Below are 24592 nucleotides of genomic sequence, written 5' to 3'. Positions count from 1 at the left end.
CAGGTCTGGGACCACTTTAGCATAAACACCATAGAATAACATTTTCCCTAGAAATGTGAGTTAACTTTGCTCCACTTTTGACCAGGAGTTACATTTACAGTTTTAAGAACAAATATGAGTTAAGCCTTCAGGGCTTAATGCATCTCCCTGCACTAGGGAGTAATAACTAATGCCTTCATTAAAATGGGGTTTACATTCAAGAGTGGTAATTTTTGTGCATGATTTTCATGTGCTAAAATCCTTAAATTGTGAGTAAAGTTATGCACACCAAGAAGTAAACATGTGCTCAGTCTACCACACTTTACTGAAATGAGAGAAAGTAAGATGAGAAGTCAACAAAATAGAGTTCTTCTAAATTGTGATCCAGCTGCTTGTTCTGAGGATCCATGGTTCATTATTCTTTAGTGGTATAAAAAGGTCACTTCCGTGCTTCAGCAAATTAAGAAGTTCTCATTTTTGCAGAAGCAATGTTCTTATAGAGAAATAATTGACATTGTTGCATTCCAGAAGTGACTGTGTATGACGTGTTGATCATTATCAGAAGCATCAGTGTATTTCCCTCAACTATATCCGAAGTAATATTATGACATAAACATCTGAAGAACTACCCTAATGGGTGAGATCTGGCAAATAGGATTTGCAAAATGCACAAAATGGGATCCATCGGTGATACAAAAAAGTGTGTATAAAATGCGCAGTAGTGACTTTCTGCCAAGTTGCTGACCTGGACCTTTTGAATTTGCTTTCTTTTCCCCATAACAACTAGAGTGAAAAGAGGAGGCTGCTGCTGGCCCTGAGCTGGTACTTCTAATATTTTCACTTAGACTGAGCAATCATATAACACAAGTTCTGCAGTACCAGTTCACTAGGTTAGAAAAACTGGTTGAATATAAAAGATATTCAGAGAGCACTTCAACAGCTCCCTTTTTATTCAAAGTTTTATGAGACAGTTGATAGATAAATGTTTTTTTTACAGTTGAAATGTACTGTTTTACAGTTGAAATGTACTGTTTTCCAGGATCCCCATGCTGAGGAATTTGAAGACAAAGAGTGGACGTTTATTATCGAAAATGTAAGTCATTCTTTTGTAAATATATGCAATGCTGAGTAATTTGAAAGAAGTACCAGCTGAAAGGAACAAAGCTTTTTAATGGACTAGTCTGTAAGAGAATGTCTGAGGATGGAAAAACACTTGCCATTCACTTTTTTTTCCTTATCTAAGCTCTTCACTGTCGACAAGCCAATTCTTCTGTGCCGTAGCCTTTTCTCTATGCTATCCAGTCTTCACACTGCTTTGAGCTCTCCATCCCCAAGCTAGCTAATTGGCCAAATGCAATGAGTCAATTTCAGCCAGTACGATATCTACTTTATAGAACAATCTGAGTTTTGCTGTATACCGGACAGTGATCACAATTCTTGAGGTAACGTCAAAGGCTTTTCCTCCACATAAAGCAGTGAAGCACATTGTTTTGTCAGAATGGTATTCCTGGAAGGGGTTCTCAAGGGGAGTAAGATCTTAAACAAACTGCATCCTCTTCCAGCAGAGTATAGGGAATGTTTGTTTCAAGTTCCTTGGGTTAATTTCATGGTATAGTCTGTGACTGGCTGGACAACTGTTCTGGTTGAAGTGGGGAGGGGGAAATGGCTCTTAAAGATCCCCAGGATAGAAAGATAGAAACCCTCTTAAAACAGTTTTTGCTGTGGTTTTGGCAATACTGTCCTCCCATTTAGAAATGACAGCAGAAAAGGACTAAATAATCTTCCCAGTCTGCCCAGCAAGCTTATGCTAGTATCTGCCACACTGTGCAGGTTACCCCCATGCTTATGAGTTTCCCAGACCGTAACAGTCAGGGCCCTCGTTGGATGATGTTTGAATCCACTTTCCCTTAATCCTTCCTGTGGAAGCAGAGAGCAATGCTGGAGTTGCAGTAACCAGTACCAAGGCTTATTTGTTAAGGGTAGCAACTGCAACACCAGCAAGTTACTCCAATGCACTCTCTTCTCCATTTCCATCCTCTAGCCTTTAGAGATCCACGATGTTTGTCCTATGCCCCTTTGAATTCCTTCACTGTTTTCGTCTTCACCACCTCCTCTGGAAAGGCATTTCAAGCATTCACCACCCTTTCTATGAAGAAATATTTCCTGACATTGGTTCTGAGTTGTTGTCCCTAGAGTTTCATTTTATGACCTCCTAATTCTACTGATTTCTTTCCAGTGGAAAAGATTTGACGATTGTGCATCATTACAACCTTTCAGGGATCTGAAGCTCTCCTAGGACAAGTAGGATAGTAGTCCTCACATATGGTTGACATCATCCGATGGAGCCTGGCATGCCACTATCCGTGCATCCATGTGAGGTCCCCTTTCAGTCACATCTTTTCCGTGGTGCAGTTGCCTCGCAATTCGTGGAGCTCCATTCTTTTCTTGTTTTTTGCTAAAAAGTGTTGTGTTTCCTAGTTCCATCGGTACCCCCAGTGCCCGCGAACCATATCCATCACTGATCCACATGAGGTTTGTATCCTCTGCCTGGAGGCCTTGCACGACATCTGTGGGTGTCGCCTGTGTGATCAGATGATCCCCAAAGGCTGTTGTGCACGGCTTGATAAGACGGAGAAACTTTTTGTTTCTTTTTCACTCAGCACATAGTTTAAACTCTGGAATTCATTGCCATGGGATGTGGTTTCACAGTTAGTGTTACTAAGTTTAAAAAAGGTTTGGATAAGTTCCTTGAGGTTAAATCCATAAACTGCTATTACGGTAATTAATAAGCAATAGTAGCTTGTGACTTGGATTGGCCACTGTTGGAAACAGGATGCTGGGCTTGATGGACCCTTGGTCTGACCCAGTATGGCATTTCTTATGTTCTGCTCCATCCACACCCCTGTCGGAGTCATCGACACCGAGAGGTCGCGGGGAGCCCCTTGATATGCTCCCTCTCACTGCTCCTCTCTCCACTTCTTTGAAGGATCACGGGGACGGTGACTGATTCACCATGATCTCACTGGTGTCCAGAACATCTGGATCCTCCTCGGCGCTGGGGAACGACTGAGCCGAGCACCGTGGGAGATCCTGCAAGCATAGACAGTGGTCGCCATTGGTGCATGGCTCCAGTTCCGGCACAGTACCACCACTGAAGCTACCCTGCCCATCGGAGGCCCCCATCTTCTGATGTCCCAGGAGTTCCCCACTGATATCGGTGCCAGGCACCATGCCACCTCGCTCCCCTCCTTCAATCCTGGCCTCATCGGACTTCCAGGAGGAGCTGGACTGCAGGGTTCAGACCGCAGTGCTCAGAGGTCTTCAGAGCGTCAAGCTGCCCTTGCCACCAGCCCCAATACCAGTGCCAGAGCTCTGCCGTCTGTCCTAGCACCCCTTCTTTTGAGCATCTGGATGTCCTTTTAGGTGCCCTACTGATGCTACTGTTGTCCAAGGGGCCTTTGATCCCCTACCGGCCAGAGATGCCCCCCACTGGAGCAATTCCAATCATCAGGTCCTCCGAAGAGGAAGATGCGCCTGGTGCCTCGTTCCCGAGGCCTCAGTTCCCTGAGCCTTTACTGGGTCCTTACGGCCTCCCGCGGTCCCCTTGCTTCCAGCGGAACCGTTGATTGCCGCAGTGCTCTTGAGGCCTCCACAGGCCTCGCCCGCATTGCACTGGCCCTAATGAGGAGGAAGGGCCTTTCAGCCCATGGGAGAATGATTCTACGGAGTCTTCCTCTGACTAATTGGATGACCCTCTCTCAGAGTCTTTCCCGCCTGAGGAAAGGCGTCTGTCTCCCCTCGAAGATCTGTCCTTCGTGGGGTTTCTCAGGACCATGGCCGAGGCTATCCCCTTCTAACTGCTCATGGGGTAGGTTGCGCGACACAAGTTGATGGAGCTCCTCCAGTTTGTAGATGCTCCTAAAGAGATTGTGGCGATTCCCATCCACGCCATCTTCAAAGACCTTCTCCTTAGGATGTGAGAGCACCTGATCTTTCTCCCCTGTCAACTGGAAGGTGGATGCCACCTATTTGGTGCAACAAGCCATGGGTTTCGAGAAGTGGTACCTCCATCAGTCGGTGGTTGTAGAGTCTGCCCTCAAGAAAGCCAGGAGCTCCCATACTCACACCTCTGCCCCTCTGGGGCGAGAACACAGGGAGCTCGATGCCTTGGGCTACAAAGTCTTCCAGGGCACTATGCTTATCACCTGGATTGCCACTTACCAGTTGTACATGACTCAGTACAACCGGAACCTAGGAGTCTAGGATCTCACAGAGACCCTACCGCAGCAGCAGGAGGCGCTCTCTATTGTCCTGCAGGGCTTTGAGGCTGGCAAGCACGAAGTGCGGCCCACCTATGACGTCTTTGAAACTGCTGCTTGTGTAGCCACCGTGGGCATTGTTGCCCGTAGGATGGCCTGGCTTAGGTCTTCTGATCTCTGTCCAGAGATGCGGAAGAAACTAGCTGACCTCCCCTGCACAGGTGACAACCTCTTTGGGGATAAGGTCTGGGATGCAGTGGTCCAGTTGAAGGACCACCATGACACCCTTCAACAGCTCTCCGCTAGCACTTCTGACACCCCTTCCTTTGCTAGGATATCTTCCAGGCCCAGTTCCAGGAAGCCCTTTTACAGGCAGAGGAAATATTATCCTCTGGCCTCCCGAGCTTGCACGCCATGAACTAGCTCCAGGAATCGCCCTCGCCAACAGCGAGCTTCCAGACCTCAGCCAGTGCCCCACAAGCCCCAGCTGTGGGGTTTTGACTAGTTGCGAGGGAGTATGAGTCAGCCAAGCACTCTCTTGATGCTGGATCCCCCGGTGGGAGGCAGGCTTCTCAGCTTCGCCCATCTCTGGGAGGAGATCACCTTGGACCGATGGATCCTTACTATAGTTCGTCAGGGGTACCGACTCAATTTCAGCCGGCTCCCAGGAACCTTTCCCCCATGTCCATCGTGGGGTTTGTCTGTCCAGCAGGACATTCTTCAGACAGAACTCTCTGCTCTTCTTGAAGCAGGAGTGGTGGAGCCCATTACTTTCCCTCAGCGGGGCTGAGGATTCTATTAGAAGTATTTCCTTATACCAAAGAGGAGCAGGGGCTTGTGCCCCATCCTTGACCTCAGGGCTTTGAATGTTTCTCTTAAGAGAAAAGTTCAAGATGGTCTCTCTGGGTACGCTGATACCTCTCCTCAAAAGAGGAGACTGGATCTGCTCTCTCAAGCTCAAGGAGGCTTACGCTCACATAGCCATCTTCCCCAGCTGTAAAAAAAAAAAAAATACATCTGTTTCGTGGTGGGGAAAGCACACTATCCATACAAGGTGTTTATAATGCTGCCGATTTGTCATACCAGTAACTTTTTTCAGTTCCTTAAATAAGATTATATCAAATTTTTTATGGGTGGAAAAAAGTGCAAGGATTAGCCTAAAGACTTTACAAAGATTTAGGGTGGGTGAAGTATAAATCTGCCACATTTTCAGGATTATTACAGAGTGGTTTCATTCAATATATTAATCCAGTGGAACTCTTACCTCCAGTCAACATTGTAGTGAATCTGAGAAAAGAGAAATTGAAATCAAAATGGTTAGTTCCCATGGACCACCACCGTATCAACAAACTATTTTGCTACAAGAACCTGATGGAATTATCTTAGAACTGGTGGCAGGTATCGACTGTTAGGCGATACCCTTAATCTAGGTAGTGAAGAAATATGTAGCGTTTGGCTCTCACATGTTCAAGTACTGATTCAGAATTTTAAACTATGTTCTTTCTCTCAACTCTTTCATACAAGGGTTTCTGCAAATGGTATTATTTTAAAGCCAAATTTGACATAGAAGCATTCCCTCTTTTTTTTCATTTTTGCAGCTGAGCGATGTTGCTAGTAGGGCTGAGGAGAGATCTTCTCTTGCTGTGCCGCCCTTTATGTTAGAGTAGTGTTTGTGAATAATAACCCTAAAGCTTGGATTGGTAAAATGTTTAGAGCTCAGCAATAGGCTAAAGAGCACTCACAGTTGAAGGTCTGGATGAAGTGGGATAGGAAAGTGGATTTAGAAACTCAGTTAGAAGACTTTGACCAGATTTTGGATGATATTTGAAATGCTTGCATTCTTTGAGCATTATAGAACAGTAATATAGAATTGTCATACTGGCCATTTTTACCTCTTCTGCCTTAATGCAATCTGATTTATGTTGGAGAGAATTTAAAAATAAGGGGGATTTGACACGTGTTCTGTATGCATGTCTGCGGTTTACTGAATACTGTCACAGGTATAATTCAGTATATTTGTGAGATAGTAGTCCCAGATGATCCTGTGTGTTGTTTTTTTTTTATGACTCCCCAACATTTGATAGCAGGAAACAATCTCTCATTAAGAAATTGTTTGCTGTAGGTAGAAGAGTATTGTTGAGACAGTAGAGAAGAGTTAATTTCTCCTTTTGAGTGATTGGTTCTTCGAACTGAATAGATGATTTGAACTGGAGCTCCTTTCTGCCAAACCTTTGGGGAAATTATGGTTTGTTGAGAAGAAATGAGATGCAATCTTCACATTTTTAGCTGACTCCAAAGCACAGTCCTACTTTGCTTGTGATAGGTGGGTGGAGGTGGGAATTGGGGGAGGGAAGGCTAGGTTTAGAGGAGGAGGGGATTTGTGAGAATTGTTCTGCTATATTCTTGATTTTTCTTTTTCTGTGTTATGTATTTCAGTTTGCATAATGTTTATTGTTCAATATTTTGTATTGTTTGACACCTGCATTATGTAGGGACGATACTGCTCTTTGGGTTTTCTTCCTTTTAAGTTTAATAAAATGTAAATTAAAAAAAAAGGTCCCTGTGGAGGGATATGCAAATAGACCAGGAGTTAAAAAAAAAAAAAAGCATACTAAACAGCTTTTTTTTTTTTTTTTTAATTCATTGGCCATTATCCATGTCATTACTTCAAACCCCATGCCAAAAAAAGGTTTCCCAACTTCAATTTGACATCTTCCCCTTCCTACTTTGGCTCAATGTGGCTGGGCCGTCTGGGCAAGTCCTCTCTTCCCTCCATAGCATGCCAAACCCTCTTGCCTTTAAAAAAAAAAAAAAAAAAAAGTTGGGAGCTGAATTCCCCCTACTTGAACCCTCTTCTCCCCATCTAAACAGCTGGCGACTTCCAAATTTCCCCCCACCCCAGGAAACCCCAGTCTCTGACAGGGCTGCTTCCTCATTGTCAGTTGATAGGTCCTTCCACCATCAGCTGTCAGTGAAAGGACCAATCCCCTTTCAGCAGGCTATCCTTTCAGAATTCTGAAAGGGGATTTGTCCTTTCACTGACAGCTGTCAGTGCTGGAGCAGCCCTGCTGGAGGAGTTAAGATCTTCTCTAGCAGGGGTTGCCCGGGAGTGGGGGGAATTTGGAGGTCTCTGGGCAGTTTAGTTGGGTAGGAGAAGGTTCGGGATGGTGGGGGAGTTCCACTTCAGACCAGCTAATATATTTTTAAGGTGAGAGGGAAGGGGTGCGGCTTGTTGGGAGGGGAGGGAGGACTCATCTGCCCTGTCCTGCCGAAGTGTGGTTTTGTGCCCTCCTCTCTTTTGCAGGAAGTTTAAACTGCTGGTCAGAGGCAGGAGTTAATTTCCTATGGTAATAGAAAGTGCTAGGCAGCCTCCCTACTAGCACGCCTCCTTCATTGTAAGGTAATAGCTAATAAGCTTATTACCCTGAAAAGATCATATAACGCCCTAATCTTGCTGCATGGGTTTTCCATCACTAAAATCCATATTACATACTAGGGATAGATTAGCACCGAAAAACCCTTGCTGAAACAGGAGTTAAAACCTACATTAGGGTCAGCACATTGCTTGCTACATAGGCCCCCTACTATTAAGATTGGATTATTTGACTTGGTGAGGACAACCTTCTTTATGTTCCTACTTTTCTGGAGAGGTCCTACATGTATCCATATCAAGTCCTCTGGAACCAGCCCTATAAAAGTTGTTGGGGAGTGCTGACAGCATCTCTGCTAATCCCTTTGATTTCTAGTAAAATGATTAACACCATTGAATTCTTGTTTTATTGCTCAGAAACTGTTTTATGATTACTGGAAGCTCTTTGTTTTTCCTGTTTCTTTCTGAGTACTTTAATCAGAACTCATGCCAGAGTTACTCTTTGTCAGCTGAAGAAAGCAAGATGATCTTTTTATTCAACTCTGGAAGTAGCTAGTTATGTCCAACTTGAACATGTTTTCAAAGCAGAACTGTTTTTCTGGAATTTGTAATATGTTTGTTTATAGGAAAACAGTGAAATATCCTTACTGTGCTTTGGTTCTTTGTAGTCTGTATAGGGATAACCTGCATGGAGCAGTAGATACAACCCTGAGCATCTTGTTAGGCAGATGACTGGATAGGCCATTTTGATCCACCATTTTCTATGGTACTATGTATGAGATCACATGTTTTTTTTCAGTTCTGGTGCATCAAAGCAGAAAACCGGTAATTGTGTTAGGGGTTTCTACCTAAACTTCAGAGATAAGATGATTTGATTACGAGAATGTGCTTGCTTGCCTTTGAGTTCTATTTTATCTGCTGTTGATGGTGACATAAAATAACTTACATGCTAAAGGAAAAGATCTTGGATAGAGAAGTAGCTTTTTAACTCCATGATACTGGAATTCTCTGACAAGCAGAGCTAAATTAGCCATGACACATGCATGATGATATCCAACAGCACTGAACGGACCCATCTTTCTAGCTCAGTAAAATATTTCTCACAGGACAAGCAGGATGGTAGTCCTCACACATGGGTGACATCATCAGGATAGAGCCCAATCACGGAACACTTTTGTCAAAGTTTCTAGAACTTTGACTGGCACCTACTGGGCATGCCCAGCATGGCACTAACCCTGCATCCAGCAGGGGTCCCTCTTCAGTCTTTTTTTTATTTTTATTTTTTTTCTGCACAGCAGTAGCCATGCGGGTTAAGGAGCTGTCTAGAGATTTCTGACAGGAATTTTCCTCATGGAACTTTGTTAAAATTGTTTTTAAAAATTTCAAAAAATTCTACCCCATCTGGGGTCCCCCTCTCGATATCCGTACCCGCAGTTGTAAGATAAGGCTTTACCCTCAGTTGCAGTCGATTCCCGTTGAGTTTTCCCTTTGGGTCCTAAATCAACCGCACCGCGGCTAAATTTTTGTCAAAGCAATGGCATCAGGTTTTCGTCTGTGCCCCGATTGTCCTCGGACAGTGTCCATCACAGACCCGCATAGGGTTTGTGTGTTGTGTTTTGGGGTCGAACCATGACGTCTTAACTTGCACCAAATGTGCCCAAATGACACCGAAGGGCCGTAAGGCCCGCTCAGAGAAGATGTAGTTTCTTTTTCAGACAAAGCCACAGACTCCAACAAGCACTTCGACATCGTCTGAACCGGTGCCATCAACCTCTCACCAGCAGCGGGACACCGGTGCTGCCCACCTGGCACAGACTACTCCAAAGGCGTCGACTTCTTCCTCTTCGGCTCCGGAAAAGGACAGAGGTGAACATCGGGAGAAGCGACTGCGCTGCCATCGTAAGGCTCAGTGCGCCGATCCAGGCAAGCCCTCTGCATCGACGTTGACAGAGCCTCAGAGTAAGAAACCCCGTCCAGAGAAGCCCCCCATACTCCACTGTGACTGGGTCACTGGGGCGTTCCCCACCTTTAATGGTGCCGGGAGCTGTGACTCCACTTTCACCGGTGGACCCTCCAGCTATGCCAGGGCTGCCTCCTACTCTGGAGCTGGGGTTGCACGCCCCAGGCTTCCGTGAGGAATCGGATCAGATGATCCAAGAGGCCATCGTAAATGCGCTTCAGGGCTTCCAGCCTCTATTGGTGCCAGCACAGATTCCAGCTCCGGTCACCGACCCAATTCCCACGGTGCTCGCACAAGTGCTCGGCAGACTGGATGCATTGATCGGCGCCCTTCCACCGGTGGAACTCAAGATACTAGTATGTCCCACGCCTTTGTTGTCGGAGGAAGATGTACCGAGGCCGGAACCTATGCCCGGACCATCTGGAGTCCTGCCACCGGCTTGTCCGATTATCACCAGTTCCATCGGTGCCTATTCCTCCATTGATGCCACATCGTCCTTGATCGTTGCCACAGTCTATGCCTCGCCTGGTGCCATCGGTGCCTAGACCTGATCCCTCAGGTATAGCACCATTTCTTCCCTCGGGAGATCCCGTGGCAGCCGGAGACCAACCTTTATGCTCCTTGGACTGATGATTCTTCCCAAGATTCTGATGACCTGCCTTCAGAACCATCTTCCCCTGAGGAGAGAAGACGTTCTCCTCCAGAGGACCTGTCCTTTATTAATTTTATAAAGGAAAATAAAATGTCTGAAGCCATACCATTCCAGCTTCAGACAGAAGAGGACTCCAGGCACAAGATGCTGGAAGTGCTCCAATTTGTAGACACACCCAAGGAAATCATGTCCATACCTGTTCATGTAGTTCTTCTGGACCTTCTAAAGAGGAATTGGGAGCATCCAGGCTCTGTACCTTCGGTGAACCGGAAAACAGATACCACCTACCTGGTGCAAACAGCCCCTGGGTTTCAGAAACCACAGTTGGCCCATCATTCTGTGGTTGTGGAGTCTGCCCATAAGAAGGCATGTCGTTCTAAGCCTCATTCTTCCATACCTCCAGGGAAGGAACAGAGTTTCCTGGATGCATTTGGCCGACGTTTTCCATGGCTCAATGCTTATTTCTCGCATTGCTTCCTATCAGTTATACATGACCCAGTATAACAGGGACCTTTTTTAAGAAGATCCAGGATTTCTCTGAGAATTTGCCAGACCAATTTCAGGATCAACTCAGCCTGGCTCAGAAAGGTCTAGATGCCAGCAAGCATGAGGTCTGCGCTGCATATGATATTTTTGACACCACCTCTAGGGTGTCTGCAGCGGGGATTAGTGCACGGAGGTGGGCCTGGTTAAAGTCCTCCGACCTAAGACCAGAGGTACAGGACTGGTTAGCTGACCTGCCCTGTGCGAGAGAGAATCTCTTCGGGAACAAAATCTGGGAAACCGTAGCGCAGCTTAAGGACTACCATGAAAGTCTACGTCAGCTTTCTTCAGTGCCTTCTGATTTTTCGTCCACCTCCAAGAGGACATTCAGAAGGGACTGTAAGCGGCCGTCCTTCAAGCCACAGAGATATTATCCTCCTGCTTCTTGGGGTCGCCCCTCCAGGCCTTACCAGAAGGGTTAGTCCAGACAATCCCGGCCTCAGAAGACCCAGCCAGCCCTTCAACCAGGCCCAACTTCAGGATTTTGACTCCTCGCTAGAGAGCATATGCCAGCCTCCTCTACCATCCATACCCGTCGGTGGTCGGTTGTGCCACTTCACTAACATATGGCACACGATCACTACAGATCAATGGGTACTCGCTGTAGTGACTCAAGGTTACCACCTCAACTTCCTGACTGTACCAGCATACTCCCCACCTCGGCTGTTGTGGGGATCATCCGACTACTCCTCTCTTCTAGAGGAGGAGGATTCCATCCTCCTCAAATCCCGGGCGATAGAACCAGAATTTCCTCATTCCAAAAAAGTCAGGGGGCATTCGTCCAGTCCTGGACCTACGTGCCTTAAACAAGTATCTACAGAAGGAAAAGTTCAGGATGGTAACCTTGAGCTCCCTGCTTCCTCTTCTACAATGAGAGGATTGGCTTTGCTCTCTAGATCTTCAAGACGCGTACACACACATCTCCATCACTCCGTCTCATTGCAAATTCCTTTGGTTCCTAGTCTGCCCCAGACACTTCCAGTACCGGGTACTACCATTCAGCCTAGCGTCCGCACCTCAAGTCTTCACAAAATGCCTCGTAGTGGTCGAAGCCTACCTGAGGGGTCAAGGAGTCCATGTCTACCCTTATCTCGACAATTGGTTAATAAGGGCTCCAACACAAAAGGACACACTAGCCTCCTTATGTCTGACTCTCCATACACTTCTGTCTCTTGGGTTTTTGGTCAACCATGCCAAGTCCAAGCTAGTTCCATCTCAAACCCTATCCTTCATAGGGGCGGACTTGAATACAACACAGGCAAAAGCCTTCCTCCCTCGAGATTGTGCTCGTACTCTCACGTCCCTAGCGCAATACCTCCAGGCTTGGGATTACTCGACGGCTCGTCGTTTCCTCACTTTGCTGGGTCACATGTCATCCTTGGTGCATGTCACTCCCATGGCCCGCCTAGCCATGAGAGTAACACAGTGGACCCTGAAATCCCAATGGGCTCAATGTCCAGCATTGTCCACATTACCAAACAGCTTCGCCTGTCACTGGCCTGGTGGATGCAACACTCCAATCTCCTTCAAGGCCTTCCTTTTCAGGCTCCAGAACCTCAGATTACCTTGATGATGGACGCCTCCAACCTAGGCTGGGGTGCTCATGTCAACGGCCTACAGACTCAGGGAACCTGGTCTCCAGAGGAAGCCAAACATCAGATAAATTTCCTGGAACTTCGGGTGATCAGATATGCCCTCAAAGTTTTTCAGGATTGCCTCTCAAACAAAGCCATCCTGATTCAGACTGACAACCAGGTGGCGATGTGGTACATCAACAAGCAAGGGGGAACGGGCTCCTACCTTCTGTGTCAGGAAGCTGCGCAGATATGTGCGTGGGCTCTTTCCCACTTGATGTACCTCAGGGCGACCTACTTGGTGGGCGTGGACAATGTTCTAGCGGACAAGTTGAGTCTATCCTTTCATCCGCATGAATGGTCTCTCAACCCCCCGGTAGCAGACACAATCTTCCATCATTGGGGTTATCCAACACAGACCTCTTTCCGTCCATCCACAATCGCAAAATAGAGAACTTCTGCTCGCTCACTCACAGCCGCCACGCACATCTGAAGGGTGCTTTCACGCTTTCGTGGTCCAGCGGTCTCCTCTGTGCGTACCCTCCACTTCCACTCATATCGAAGACTCGCGTGAAGTTACGCAGAGACAAGGGCTTAATGATTCTAATAGCCCCTCACTGGCCACGCCAAGTCTGGTTCCCAATCCTCCAGGACCTATCAGTATGCCGGCGCATCCCTCCAGGGGAGGATCCGCTTCTGATAACTCAGAACGACGGGCGCCTACGCCGCCCCAACCTCCAGGCCCTGTCCCTGATAGTTTGGATGTTGAAAAGTTAATACTTTAACCCCTTAACCATTCGGAGTCAGTATCCCGAGTCCTGGTAGCTTCACGAAAGCCTTCCACGAGACAATCTTATCGTTCTAAATGGAAAAGGTTTACGGTCTGGTGCACGTCAATGTCCATAGAACCCTTCACTTGTTCCACTGCGAAGTTTCTGGACTATCTCTGGCACCTGTCAGTCAGGCCCGAAAACTTCCTCTGTAAGGGTGCATGTCAGTGCGGTAGCTGCTTTCCACAACGGCTTGGGAGATCTCTATTTTGACAACCCTTAGTCACACGCTTCATGAGAGGCTTGTTCCACCTGAAACTTCCACTGCACCCTCCCGCCCCCGCTTGGGACCTTAACGTAGTCTTAGGACAGCTCATGAAACCTCCATTTGAGCCTCTCCACTCCTGCGATCTCCGCTATCTCACCTGGAAAGTAATTTTTCTTCTCGCTATAATGTCCGCTCGCAGAGTTAGTAAGCTGCAGGCATTTGTCATCTACCCGCCTTACACTAAAATTCTACATGACATGGTGGTGCTCCGCACCAACCATCCTGCTTGTCCTGTGAGAAAGCAGAGTTGCTTACCTGTAACAGGGGTTCTCACAGGACAGCAGGATGTTAGTCTCATGAAACCTGCCCGCTACCCCGCTGAGTTGGGTTCGTTCACGATTTATTATTTTATTTTTCGCACGTACTTCTTGCTATACACGAGACTGAAGGGGGACCCCTGCTAGATGAAGGGTTAGTGCCATGCTGGGCATGCCCAGTAGGTGCCAGTCAAAGTTCTAGAAACTTTGACAAAAGTGTTCCGTGATTGGGCTCCATCCTGATGATGTCACCCATGTGTGAGGACGAACACCTGTTACAGATAAGCAACTCTGCTTTACTACTAAGTATGTATTGGAGGTTCCACATGTTTGTTGCCTCATGAGCTTCCCCCATTCTTTTGTCCAAATTTTTGCACAGATATGTACCCCCCCTCTCTCTTTCTCTGTCTACTTAAATTTTTGTAATCTTCTACTTCTGCAGTTTTGTTTTTCTTTATTCTGTTTTGAGTTGCCTCAGCAGCCCTTCAACAGCACTTTTCAGTGCTACATAAAATATATCTATATATAGACATCGAGACATCCAGCTCCAAGAAGACCACTGCTGCTGGCTTCAAGGACTGAGGTTCGGGGTGCATGATGTCCAGCACTAATGGTCACGATATCTATTATAAGTGCCTGGAACCAGATCACGCTTAAGCTAATTGCTATGACTGGATGGATGTCACCTAGATCCCAATGAAACAGGGCTTGGAAGAAGGAGAAGCTCCACAGTTCAGTAGGGAATCTGAGCCCTTCATTTTCTTGGAGCAGGGCCTCCTCAGGTTCCCTCTATGGCGAGTTGAGCAGGAGTTCCTCGGGCAGGCCTCCCCCAACTGGATGCCTCCTCAGTTTATGGTTAAAGCAAGATGTGGAAATTTTGTGTAAGAGCCCGCACACTCCTCCATGCACTGCTGGGCTGCTTCCCTTCCCCCCTTCACAGGCTTTTTGGTTCCAAAGAAGTGCCATTCAGCTCATTTGGAGCAAGTGGTATGGTCGGTGCCACTAAAGCAGTTGGTGCCAAAGCATCCACAGTCAACGCACCAACCTTGGCTATCAACGCACTGGACCCCGATGCCATCAGTGCACTTGGTACAGGAGTGTGGCGTGCAATCAGCTGTACTGTATCAAACACTGGGGGTAGCTGGAGGAGACCCTTAGAGCTGCCCTCTTCTATGTTGGCCCCATTGTCTCCATCTCCTCTTTCCAGATCTCCTTTGTTGTCATCTGCTCCAGGCACTGTACAAGGATCCCTTCCACCTTTGTTTAGAGACACCGGATCCTGTCTGCTCCATTGCATCTCTGGTCTCCATGTGATTCTCAGCACAGACAACCCAGGAGGGGATCTCCACCTGGATTCCAGTCCATGCTTCTCAAAAGGATGATCCTGTACTAGTTTCAGAGGAGGATAACACTTTTCCAACTCCGGACAGAGTATACAACAATCCATAGACTATGTAGTTGAATTGATGAAGACTCTTTACCTCGAAGATGACCAGCAACAAGGAGGGCACTCTTCAGCTTCTCCTGTTGAGGATGTCAGATTTGTTCCCTCAGGGGGAGTGCCTGTTGCCTCCATGCCTTGGATACCCATCAGAACTTTTAGCAGTGGAGAATAGCCTGCCTCACTCAGGCAGGCCATCCTCTCTGAGGAGGAATCTATCTAGCATTCTGAGGATGGATCACAGGGCACTGCCAACTGGAACATGGCTCAGAAGTATTTCCCTCCAAGGCAACTGAGGTCCTGCCCCAATTGCCATTGGGATCATGGGTTAGTGTCCCTTCACCACTCCTCTACTGCGAATTCCCAACACCATGCTTTCCCACCTGGCTGTGCCGTGTGCTTGGAATAGTCTTCCTGAACTGGTGCTTCATGCTTCCTCTCTTGCCATGTTTACATTCTATCTAAAGACCCACCTTTTTGAAAATGATTTTAAATATAATGCATGTCTGCTTTTAGTCTTATTAACTAACTTTCTTTTCTTTTTAACCATTGCCTTGCTTTATGAAGTACGCCAAGTCTTGTGTCCTGAATGTTTCTTATTAGATTGTAAGCTCTATTAAGCAGGGACTGACTCTTTGTATGTTTTTACAGCACTGCATATGTCATGTAGCACTATAGAAATATTAAGTAGTAGAAGATGATTCCAAGATTATGGGTTTAGGGGTCTAGGAGGATTACAATCTTATCCACAAAAACAAAGTAAGGAAAAAATGGAAGTGAGCTTGGGGGGGGGGGGGGGGGGGGGGGGAAAGAGAAGGATCTCTGTCTTGGCCATGTTGAGTTTTAAGGTGACAGTGAGACATCTAGGCAGCAATGTCAGGCAAGCAGGCTGAAGATCTGGGACTGGATTCCTGATGGAGAGTTACATTTGGGAATCAGTATAAAGATTGTATTGAAAACCATGAGATGAAATCGGAGCATCAAGGGAATTAGTAAACAGAGAGGAGAGAAGAGGGCCCAGGACAGAATCCTGAGACACACCGATTGACAGTGGGATGGCATAGAGGAAGATCCATTAGAGGAAACACTAAAAGTTCAATGGGAGACATAGGAAGCAGACCAAGACAGGATAGAGTAATGAACTCCAAGTGGGATAGAGTAACAAGGAGTAGGTGGTGATCAACAATGTCAAAAGCAGCAGATAGATAAAGAAGGATAAGGACTGAGTAAAGGCCCTTGGTTTTAGCCATAAACAGGTCATTGGGGACTTTGGCAAGGGCTGTTTCTTTAGAATGTAGGGGGTGAAATCCAGACTGGAATGGCTTGAGATGAAGGAAAATCAAGATGGTGACGGTGAATGAATATATAAGTAGTTTGGAAGGCAAAGGGCGGAGGGAAATGGGATGATAGCTGGCAAGACAAGTAGGATCTAGTGGGGGTGGTTTGAGGTGTGATGTGATCACAGCATGTGTGAAGGCAGCAGAAACAGCAGCAGTGGAAAGTGATAGACTGAGGATGTGACAGATGAAATAATTGGCTGTAGTGGGTATAGACCTGAGGAACCTGCTAGGAACGGGTCAGAGGAACAAATAGTGGGTTTGGAGGAGGAGAGAAGCAGGATAGTTTCCTCCACTGTGATTTCAGAACAGGAGGAGATATGGTGGAGGCCAGAGGAAAGAAGTGGGAGAGAAGGAGGTAGAGGTGATCTGATTGAGAGTTCTGATTTTGTGAATCTTATCATGGAAGTAGTCAGCCATATACTGGGCAGAAAGTGAAGATGAGGAGAGAGGCAAGGGAAGTTTGAAGAGAGAATTGAATGTGGTCAAGAGAAGGCGAGAGTTGGATGCAAAAGAGTGGCCCTGACAAGTTTGGTTTGCATATCTGGTACAGCTGTCCAGCACCCCTCCTTCCAGTCTGCAATTGCACTTGCCAAGCAAGACTACTATATTCATCTGACAAACTCTCTTGCATCCAACCCTTGCCATCTTTGTCACACTCAATTCCCTTCTCAAACTTCCCTCGCTTCCCTCCCCCTCTTCACTCTCTGCTTAGGCCATGGCTGACTGCTTCCTTGACAGAATTAGTCAGTGAGCTCCAGACGTTAGTTCATTCCTTTCCTGCAGTTCTTCCACAATAGGGTATTTACAGTGTGGCCCAGCTCGTACAGCTATTCAGCACCCCTCTGATCAATCTTGGGACAGATCTATCCTTATTAACTGAAGAGGAAGGAGATCTATATCATCTAAACCTTTCCTTGTTCAACCTGATAACATTGATGTTGAACGCTTCCTCACATTTCCTTACCCAAAGAAAATTAAGGCTATAATAGGGTCTGCCTGGAAACCATCTACTAGAAGAGCTTACAGATTTAAATGGAAATGGTTTTCATCTTGGTGTTTAGATTTCCTTAGACATTTGCATGTGAACCAAAAGAACTGCTTAAGTACTTTCTCAAATTTCAGTAGCTCATCAGCAAGAGTACATATTTTGTCATACCACCCTCAAATTTGGAGAGTAGGTCAGTCACCATTCATCCATTGATATACAAGTTCATGAAAAGCTTACGCCTCCAGTTGTCAAACCTCCTGTTCCATGAGACCTAAATGTGGGTCTGACACAACTAATAAAGCTACCGTTTGAACCTTTGAAGTCAGTTTCTCTCAAATTTCTCACATGGAAAGTGTTATTCTTAGTTGTAATTACATCAGCCAGAAAAATCAGTAACCTCCAGGTGTGCATTCATCAATTTCCTTCATGTAATTCTTGCATAGTAGGGTAGTGTACTGCACACACCCAAAATTTCTACCAAAAGTGGTATCTGCTTTTCATAGTAATCAAGCCATTGTCTTTCCTATATTCCTTCCGAGATTCAATGCACATGAAGGTGAAAGGCCCTTCATTCCTTAAGACCAGAGCTTTCCAAACTTTTCATGTTGGTGACACACTTTTTAGACAAACATAATTTCGGGACACAGTAATTCAGTCTACTAGCAAACCAGAGGTTAAAAGTTATACGAACGAAATGTATTTCGACAATTTATGTATGTTTCCTTAAATATATACATAATAAAATGTTTCACGACACAACCTATCTTGTGAAAACCTTTCATTTATATTAAAAATATATAATATTCCAAGATTAATGTTATTGTTATAATTTGAGTAACAATATTAAAACAAAGTTATTGTGTTATTCAATTTACCCCTTTAATGAGATATATGAGCTTGATGGGATGAACACCGCTTTTGAATATTTGGTGTTAATAAAAAAAAAAAGTCCAAAGGGTCTTCTGTGTAATTTAAAAAAGCTGGCCAGTTTCACACTATATAATTATTTGATAGCCTCATTCAACTAATTCTATATGGCTATGAGAGTGAAGTCTGGAATTTATAGGAAGGGACAGAATGTCAATATAAATCCTGCACCTCCAGTTCTCTAACTCTGTGCATCCACTGAAATTCCCCCAAACAATGGAGCTTGGATGTTTCCCTTACAGCTCATCATACTAAAAGATATTTTCAAATTCTGGTGTCACCTCACAGTAACAGCAGCACAAACACCTTCCACTGCCAGGCACATTGTGAACTAACACAAAACCTCGCAAAAAAGACACTCAAAATCTATACTGCAATCCCATTGTAACATAACAGTAATAACACCAAGGACTCAAACAACAATAACCCTACCTTTGAAAAAGCAAGGGTAAATATTACACTGGGTCCTAGAATACCAATACACCACCTACTGAGGAAATAAAACAAACCAGATTGCTATAGATCCCTATGCTAGCAGAATCTCTCATCGTGGTCACACACACAGAGCAGAGACAGACCCTCACCAAATACAGAATACAAAATAAAGGAGCACAAATTAGACAAAAACTGAAATGGAACCCCCAAGAAGCCAGACTCTGTGTATTAACAATGGAAAAACAGAACCACCATTCCTCATAAAACAAACAAAATCAAGCAACATAAAGCATCAGTTATAATAGTAAAACCATACTAATAAAAAAAATATTTTAAAACTACTAATAAATAGAATTTCTATTAATTAAAATCATTTACATTTTTTACAATTTCCCAAACACCAATAAAATGTTTCAAAACAGCACATATATCAAATAACACCCAATAATTAAAACTAATAAGGATTGTAAAAAGCCCTGCTGTCCATACATGTGAGATGTTGATTTCCAGTCACCCTGATATTGTCAAGGATTAGGAGGTTATCCTCTCTCTTACACATACTCACATGTCCATTCTCTCTCACACATACACTGTCACATACATACACATTCATGCTCTTATACCCACCCTAACCTCTCGCTCTCACAGACACTGACACACTCTCAGGCTCTAAGACACTCTCTCCCCCTCCACATCTCCCCCCCCCCCCCCCACACACACACGCAAACTCTTACTCCCCTGGATTTTCTCATACACACTCATGCTCTCACTCTCTCTGGCTCCCTCACATACACACAAACACACACACCCAGGCAAGCTCCCATGCATTCTCCCACCACTCCCTCACCAATCCCCAGGCAGGCACCAATTCATTCTCACACACACACATACACCACACACAGGCAGGCACCTATTCTCACACATACAAACCCCAGGAAGACACCCATACATTCTCATACACAGACACACCCTCAGGCAGGCACCTATGCATTCACACACATACACCCCCAGGCAGACTCCCATTCTTACACATGCAGACCCCCCTCTTTCTTTTGCCAGCAACCTCTGAGCCTCTCTCATTCCTCTGCTGCCACTGATGCTGCATGGCTATTGGGGAGGCGCTGATTGCTGCTATTGGCACTGAAGCCCATTCTGCTGCCTCCTCTGTGCAGGCCCCGTGGGTTTCCACTTCCTCCATGTTGATCTCATACATTGTGAGATCTGCATAGAGAAAGTACTACTCTTGCACATTACCAAAGATTACATGTGCCAATCAGTAAAATGTAATTTTTTTTTAACCTTTGCTGTCTGATCTTAGTTTTCTAATCAGTTGGTCACAGGCTTTTTTGTTCCACCTCCCCTTTCTTATTTTTTTTGCCAGTTCCTTTCATATTGTCTTTTTTTCTAATTCTTTTCTCTCCATCTATCTTCTTCCCTCAAACATACAGTCAGGTTCTCATTCTCACATGCTTTCTCACTCTCTCACATGCTCTCTGTCATACAATCATTCATACACAGTCTCTTTTGCACATGCTGTCTGATTCTCACACACCCAGGCTCTCTCTCACTCCCACATGCTGTCTTGCACAAGCTCTCACTGTCACATGCTCTTTCTCGTACAATCGTTCATACACACAGGCTCACTGTCACATGCTGTCTCTCTCTCTCTCTCACACACACACACACACAGGCTCTCACATGCTGTCTCTGCAAACATTCAGGTCATCACTCCCACACACAATCTCTCAACTCATCTCATACACGCACAGACACACAATCTCTCAACTCATCTCTTATACGCACTCTACGAGCCTTCAGCCTCTCTCTTACCTCTGGGCCTCCGCTTCACGGGTCTCTGCAGGATGGGCTCTGCAGCGGCCCTGATCTTCTCGGGCCGATCCGCAGTGGGGACCCTGCAACCGGGCGGCCTCCTCTTCTCAGCCCGCTGCAACAACACTGCTCCTCTTCTGCATGTGGCTGATGCTCCTCCTCTTTCCTGCCCGTGCGGCTCCAGCAACATTTTTCTTCCGGGGCCGCGTGGGCAGGAAGGAGGAGGAGCACCTGCACGTTTAGACGTGACCTTTTTCTTTGGGCCGTGGTGACGTGAGCTCCACCACGGCCCTGCCGATCGTCCTGCTGTGTGTCTCCGGCACAGCACAATGATGCTTAACTATTCAGCCGCCAGTGGGATGATGTCCACCGGTGGCCGCATTGGCTCCCACTTGCCGGTGTGTCGCGTGCACCGGGCTTGCGCGGCACACTGCAGGCGACACACTAAAGTGTCACGACACACACTTTGGAAAGCTCTGCCATAGACTGTAAAAGAGACCTGGTGTAATACAGGAAAAGAACTCAGCCACATCGTCAGGCCTCATAGCTATTTGTCTCTTACTATCCTAATCATCTAAGCTTAGCAGTTGCCAAATGATCATTATCCAATTGGCTGGCAGTCTGTATTGCACATTGTTATGCTTTAGTAAGCATCCAGATCACAAACTCTAGCAAGGCTCATCAAGTGAGGGCCATGGCTGCATCAGTAGCTCATCTGAGTGCAGTACCAATTGAAAACATCTGCAAAGCTGCAACTTGGTTATCAGTGCACACCTTCATGTCCCATTAATGTCTGGACAGTTTATCAAAAAGCGATAGTAAATTTGGAGAAGCAGTTTTGCGTAGCATGTTCACCCAGCAGAATACTGTCCATGGTGGGGTCCAGGTTGCTTATTTAGTAAACACTCCACTGCAACCCTCAGTTTGGGACTCCCAACATATCCTGGCTAATTTAGCCTTGCTTGTTGACAGAGAAAGCAAGTTTGCTTATAGTAACACAGGTTACGGTAAGCAAACTTGCTTTTCTAACCCACAGATATCACAAAATCCAAGGCAGGAGACATGAGCTTCACTGTAAGGTGGTAAGTTTTTTTTCATATGGGAAAAAAGTTGTAACTGCTCAAACACAAAGATAGATTGCAATTGGACTGTTTAATATCACTTTTTTTTTTCCAAGTATAAAGTCATCCTGGATAATTCTTTGAAAATGGCCTAATATATAGCTGTTAATAGATTAAGAATAATTTAGAGGTTGGTTTTAAAAAAAAAAAAGTTATCATGATGTGCTGCATTTTGAATACTATGTTTAATTCTGATCACTCGTCTCCAAAAGGTACAAACAGGGGCAATATTGGAGTGTGGAACAGTTTCCATACCAGAGAATGTAAAAAAAAACGAAAAAAAACCCAACTCCTTGCCTTGAAAGAGAGACAGAGTAAAAATACAAGAGAGAGATATAAAACTCCTAAGATACTGAAATTATCAGGCAGTAGGTTTAAATCAAAAGGAAGCACTTCTTCCCTAATCATTATTATCCTGTGGAACTTCTTGCCATAAGATGTAGTAGATCATGGACAAGCAAGATGACAGTTCTCTCACATACAGGTCGATACAGTAACGTTGAGTTAAAGATTCCCCGTCTGTAACGTGCTGGGAGCGCACAATACAGATGAGTAAGGCCATCCAGCGATACAGTCTCCAGTTTCACGCGTCCTTAGCGCTTCCTAAACCCTTTCCTAAACCCTTTCCGCACCCAGCATGTAAATGAACGAAAAAGCTGTATAATGAAGGAATTAGCTATTCCCCTGCGATACTGTAACGGGCGCTGATATTATCTCCTCCGTAACCCGCTGTTCTGCCGCGGCCTTAACCTGCTAGTTTACCGCCTCCCCCTAGTAGGAGTTAGTGTAGTGTAGTGTAAAAACATTGCTTACCCGCCCTGGTCCCGTCCGGTCTGCTGCAGCCCCGTCCGGTCCCCTCCTCCCGAAGCAAAAAAAAAAAAACAAATGAAAAAGTAGCAAGGCTCGGGCCTGCTACGGTAAGTGTAAAAAGTGTAAAAAGTGTAAAAAAACAAAAAACCTGTGTGTTATATAAAAAAATAAAACAATTTTAAATACCTGTCGGAGGGCCGTGGGTCCAGGCGGCCGGTGGGCGGCGGGCAGCCATCAGCGGCATCCGGTAGTCCCTTCTCCCTTCCTCCCGATTTCGCACGGGCATTCATCCAGGCAGAGGGAGCCGACGGCGAACGACCTCCGGCTCCCCCTGCCTGGATGAGCGCCAAAATCGCACGGGCGGGTCGGCAGCGGGGGGGGGGCAGCAGGATCCGGGAGCGGCAGGTAGGCAGCAGCGGGGTCCGGGGGGCAGCGGCAGCAGGATCCAGGGGCGGCAGTGGCAGCGAGATCCGGGGGGCGAGTAGCGGCAGCGTGTTCGATCGGGCAGGTAGGTGGGAAAAAAAGATGGCCGCCTGCACGGGGGAAAGCTGCAATTGGCCGCTGAAGACGTGACGTCACACCCCGTGACGCCAAACGTCGTGACGTCACGTCTTCAGCGGCCAATTGCACGCTTTTCCCGTGCAGGCGGCCATCTTTTTTTTGCCACCTACCTGCCTGCCCGATCGAACACGCTGCCGCTACTCGCTCCCCGGATCTCGCTGCCGCCCCTGGATCCTGCTGCCGCTGCCCCCCTGGACCCCGCTGCTGCCTACCCACCGCTCCCAGATCCTACTGCCGCCCCCCCGCTGCCGACCCGCCCGTGCGATTTTGGGAGAAGGGACTACCGGATGCCGCTGATGGCTGCCCACCGGCCGCCTGGACCCACGGCCCTCCGACAGGTATTTAAATTTTTTTTATTTTTTTATATAACACACAGATTTTTTGTTTTTTACACTTTTTACACTTTTTTACACTTCATGGTGCCTGTCATTTCAAATGTCATTTGAAATGACAGGTACCAGCGCACCCAGGTTACTGTATAGGCGCTGTAAACAGCGCCTATACAGTAACCTGGGTGCGCTGTATAGGGTTATGCCTATACAGCGCAACCCAGGTTATGCCCGCGCAACCCATTTTACTGTAAAATGGGTTGCGCGGGCATAACCCTTCCCTAACGCTTCACAGCCGCGGCATGCATTTGCATGCGATTAGAAGAGAGAATCAGGCGTTAGGTCAGGAGAACTGTGCGTGCGGGGAGGAAGGGTGCGCCTGACACTGCCGCACTGTTTTTACCGCGGCCTTACTGTATCGAGCCGATAGGTGGCAGCTTCAAATGGAGGCTGCCACCGAACCTTGAAATAAAAGCTTCTCTAAGCTTTGAGATGCCCCACTGGGAATGTGCAGCTCTGGACACGCCCCTGAAACCCATGCAAGGCTCCTCAGTCTCATGTTTTCTGCATGCGGTTGCAGTTCATTTCATTCGTATCAGCTGCTACGGTGAAAGTTTCTGGAAATGCAGGAGATGAGCCGTAATAGCTCTGCTATTAAACACAATAGTCAAGGAAGTCATCCCAAGTTCAGTGCATCCTTTAAACCATGACAACTGAGAGAGTATAATGGGAGTATACTACTCTGCACACTACCTTTGTTGTTGAGAGGTGATTGTGGGTGGGAAGATGTTCAGAATTAGCCTAGGGGGGATAGCTCATTGTATTTGAATTTGGTGCTGTAAAACCCCTGATTCAGGTTCAAACCTGTGTTTCTCTGACACCCATCTTCTATTTTTTTTAAAGTGAAAAACAGTAACTTTTTTTTTTTAGATGAAAATTATTTGCCTACATATCCAAAGTGAAGTACAGTATTGTCAGAAGGACTGGATTGTGGGGAAAGAGATATTTAAGTTTTTAGAAAAGAAAGGTAAATTCAGGCAAGGAGACCTAGAGCCAAGTAAGCTTGGCCATGAAATCGAATATTACCTGAACATAGCGATGAATGCAGAGATTGCCCA

At 46.2% G+C, this 24592-nt stretch overlaps 1 protein-coding gene across 5 annotated transcripts in view; it reads left to right on the top strand.

The window, feature by feature from the left end:
- Window positions 1-24592, top strand: part of EHBP1 (EH domain binding protein 1) — an 807334-nt gene that overhangs the window by 98324 nt on the left and 684418 nt on the right. For all 5 annotated transcript variants that reach the window (XM_029593675.1, XM_029593673.1, XM_029593671.1 and 2 more), the window contains exon 5: window positions 1019-1072. In XM_029593675.1, coding sequence (XP_029449535.1) covers window positions 1019-1072 — 54 coding nt within the window. The remainder of the gene's footprint in view (window positions 1-1018; window positions 1073-24592) is intronic.

This window comes from Rhinatrema bivittatum, chromosome 3, assembly GCF_901001135.1.
Source record: "Rhinatrema bivittatum chromosome 3, aRhiBiv1.1, whole genome shotgun sequence".
NCBI lineage: Eukaryota > Metazoa > Chordata > Amphibia > Gymnophiona > Rhinatrematidae > Rhinatrema > Rhinatrema bivittatum.
This window is presented reverse-complemented; position numbering and strand designations above follow the sequence as displayed.